The sequence below is a fragment of the Setaria italica genome, chromosome IV (genome assembly GCF_000263155.2).
Source record: "Setaria italica strain Yugu1 chromosome IV, Setaria_italica_v2.0, whole genome shotgun sequence".
NCBI classification, from domain to species: Eukaryota; Viridiplantae; Streptophyta; class Magnoliopsida; order Poales; family Poaceae; genus Setaria; species Setaria italica.
The window spans coordinates 16,680,322-16,684,013 of record NC_028453.1 but is presented as its reverse complement, the minus strand read 5'-3'; the positions used below and the strand labels follow the sequence as shown (position 1 = coordinate 16,684,013).

Sequence of the window (3,692 nt, the reverse complement as noted above, 5' to 3'; positions counted from 1 at the left end):
TAGATGAAGCACGTACAGCAGCAACGTGTTTGCACAAAACCCAAAGTTGACTGTTACATTATCGGCTGATAATTGTGAGGAAAAAGAAACAAATTTAGCTGTGAAAAGGCATGTCAAAATGCAAAAATTCAGCTGTACTGGATTTGTCAAGAGGCAAGCTATCAAGAGATTATTCTATCAGTGATGAACAACAAACCATAGCCAAATTAGGTTTGGCTAAGAAGGAGCATCAAGATGATGGAGATCAAACCTCTGAGAACAAGGGGAAGGCATTATAATGAAAGTTTTCAGTAATTTCTGGTGATTCTAAAAAAATCCATCTAGCTTTCAAAAATTGGAACTTTCGATTCCTGTGGACTCAGTCCATGCTTCTCCAACATGCCCAATAAGGTACAACATGCAAGCACTTTACCTATTTCCCAATCTGATCCTATTTTTTCAATGGATGCATCTGTTAGTATTATCATCATGAATAATTCTAAAAAATTGATTGAGAAAGGTAATTTACTTGTACTAGGAAGTATATGTGTATATTATGATATTTTTATTCTTTCCTTGTACACTTGATATATTCCTTGTACTTCAAGCCATATTGGCGATATACTTCTCCAACATGCCCAATAAGGTACAACATGCAAGCACTTTACCTATTTCCCAATCTGATCCTATTTTTTCAATGGATGCATCTGTTAGTATTATCATCATGAATAATTCTAAAAGATTGATTGAGAAAGGTAATTTACTTGTATTAGGAAGTATATGTGTATATTATGATGTTTTTATTCTTTCCTTGTACACTTGATGTATTCCTTGTACTCCAAGCCATATTGGCGATATATATACAGAGGTCACCTCCCCTATTAGGGAGTATGGTGTTTCCCATCTACTTCTCTACATGGTATCACGAGATTAGATCGTGGGCCTCCTCTCCTCTCCCTGCGCCTCCCCCCTAATCTGCGCAAACCTAGGCAGCACCCCCCTGCTACGCCACCGCCACCCACCCTCCGCTGCACCTCCCTATCCGGCGCCTCCCCCCCCCCCTTATCGTGCGCCATGTCCTCCGCCGACTCCTCTGTATCCGGCGACACCACCGCTCCTGCTGCTAGACCACCCCCTACTGCCAACGGCGGTGCATCTGTGCCACCACTTGGCACGTGAAGGGTTACTAGGTAGGCTACGCTAGCACAAAATAAAATTTTCTACTGCGTAAACCAGGAATACTGCTGTTATAGATCACATGATTACCACTAGACGTGCAGATGCGGAAGTTGATGAAGCGCGTCGGAGCAGTGTAGTCAATCACCAGGTCAGGGTAGCGTGGTCGAAACCTCCACATCCAACAGCTCATCCACGTGCAGCGACATCCTCCTCGTGCGATGGCTCGTCAAGCTCCTCACCAGCTCATCAGGCTCCTCATCGGCTCGTCAAGCTCTCGTGTAGCGGCTCATCCAAGTGCTGCAGATGCAACACCACCAAGGTATTCACACGTGCGGGAAGGAAGCGTCACAAGCTGAATTGCTAGGTCCGTGAGGGCAACAAGGTAAGGGCGTGGGAGGTTTGGCTGTTGCTCGTGCGAAAAGAGATCAAACCCTAAGCCGTCCCCACCCCTCAATACATAGGGGTTCCTGACGGGCCTCTAGGTCCGAGGCCCATTAGTACTCTTAAACCTGGTCCAATACGGATCATATCCTCATTGGGCTTGTGGCCCCTTTAGTGTGTGACCCTATAGGTTCGTATACGTATAGACATGGTGCGAGTACTCCTACTCGGCCAATAGTTGGTAGTGGCCTAAAGCAGGACGTGCCAACTCCTATACACACACAAAGATCATATCAGACGAACTATCACAACATCACGTACATGCTATTCCCTTTGCCTCACGATATTTGGTCTAGCTCCAAGCCGACCTCTCTTTCTGGATCCTGTGATAGGAAATCCCTCTCTAGGTTAACTCTTAACCTCACGTAGCGTGACCATGCATTTCCGGATCCGATCACTCGAGGGGCCTAGAGATATATCTCTCAAGTAGAGAGGGGCAAATTCCATCTTGACTGACCATGCCTCACAGCATGCTTCTTGACAAACCCAAAAGCTACCTTCATAACTACCCAGTTACGGTGTAGCGTTTGATAGCCCCCTAAGTAAGTTGATCCACATCTTGAGTACATGCGACAATCTCAGGTCTAGGGACAAAGTGTACACGTTGTATAAACAGAGAACTATGTAACTCACGTTGGGTCAGTCCTAGCACATGTCTCTACGTGCCCACATTATAAGTTTGACATCTCCATGTCCATGACTTGTGAAGCATAGTCATCAACTAATACATGTGTTACTCTAATATTCATGTGTGTCCTCGCATGTACTCCGACTAGGGATAACTTTTAGAATAACCATACAAGTAAAAACACACAATTCACATAATTGCAAATGAATTCAAGTAGCCTTTAATGGATATTCGAGGAACACAATCTAAATCATGGATACAATGGAATATCATCATCTCTATGATTGCCTCTAGGGCATACCTCCAACAGCACCGGCGGCTCCTCTGGCAGTGCGCCCCAAGCTCCTTCTGCCAGTGATGCGCCCAGCAACGGCGGTGGTGGCTTCATCATGTACCCGGCGCCGCCGCAAGCCGTCCACCCCTATGCCACCATCTCCGTCAAGTCTCACGTACCCGTGATGCTGATGATGAAGTCCAACGCCTACTTCGGATGGGCGTCCTTCTTCAAGTCCATGTGTGGCAAGTTCGGCCTCCGGTCGCACATCTATGGCATGGTGGCTCCTCATCCCCAGGACCCTGACTGGGATCAAGCGGATTGATGTGTCTGTCCTCGTTCTTCGGCTCCATCGATGACTCTGTCCTCAACCTCGCCATGACCGATGACGACCAGACCGCCCAGGAACTCTCATCATCGAGGGACTCTTCCGCACCAACAAGCAATCCAGGACGATCTTCCTCAGCCAAGATTTCCACTCCATGATGCAGGTCGACTCCTCCATCACCGAGTATTGCAGTAGCATGAAGACTCTCGCCGACACCCTTCGCGACATAAGCCATCCTATTCAGGACTCCCAACTTGTCTTGAACCTTCTTCGCGGCCTCAGCCCACACTTCTCCAACACCGCCGACGACATCGCCAACTCCACCCTCGGCTTCCCGTCTTTCGCCCAAGCGTGGGACATGCTCACCCTGAAGGAACTTCGCCTCGCCAACGAGGAGAAGGTCTCCAACTCCACTGCCCTCCTTACCAGGAACTCTTCTTTGTCGTCGATCTCCTCCGGCTGTACGGGTGGGTGTCGCCCGCCGTCTAGCTCTGCTCAGACCGGCGGCGGCACCAGTGGCGGTGCCAGCGGCAGCAGCAGTGGCGGCCACACCGACGGCAGCAACGGCAAGATGAAGTGGCAGCAGAAGATGGGGTAGTGGCTTCTAGGAACCCTCCGGCGGCGGCGGTTCCCACGGCGGCGGGCCCCTACAGCCCACCAGCCCATGGTTTTGCTTCAGTCCGGGGGTTGGCTCCTGCGGCACTCTAGGCTTCTAGCAGGCCGGCAGTCAAGGCAGTTGGGGCTGGTCCACTGGCACCCATAGTCTCCTCGGCCCTCCTCTGCAGGCCCAAGCCACCTACGCCCCCGTTCAGGCGCCCACTCCGGCACCAACATGGGACCAGGCGGGTTTGGTGCCTCCTGAA

At 50.0% G+C, this 3,692-nt stretch overlaps 1 protein-coding gene across 1 annotated transcript; it reads left to right on the top strand.

Moving 5' to 3' along the window:
* The first annotated feature begins 2,983 nt into the window (after window positions 1-2,983).
* On the top strand, window positions 2,984-3,427 carry LOC105914207 (putative lysozyme-like protein). The gene has a single exon (XM_012845247.1). It carries the CDS (start codon window positions 2,984-2,986, stop codon window positions 3,425-3,427), a length of 444 nt encoding a protein of 147 aa, XP_012700701.1.
* The last annotated feature ends 265 nt before the right edge of the window (window positions 3,428-3,692 follow it).

Excerpts from the sequence above, each read along its gene's own strand:
- LOC105914207 (XM_012845247.1), top strand. The coding sequence starts at position 2,984 with ATGATGCAGGTCGACTCCTCCATCACCGAGTATTGCAGTAGCATGAAG.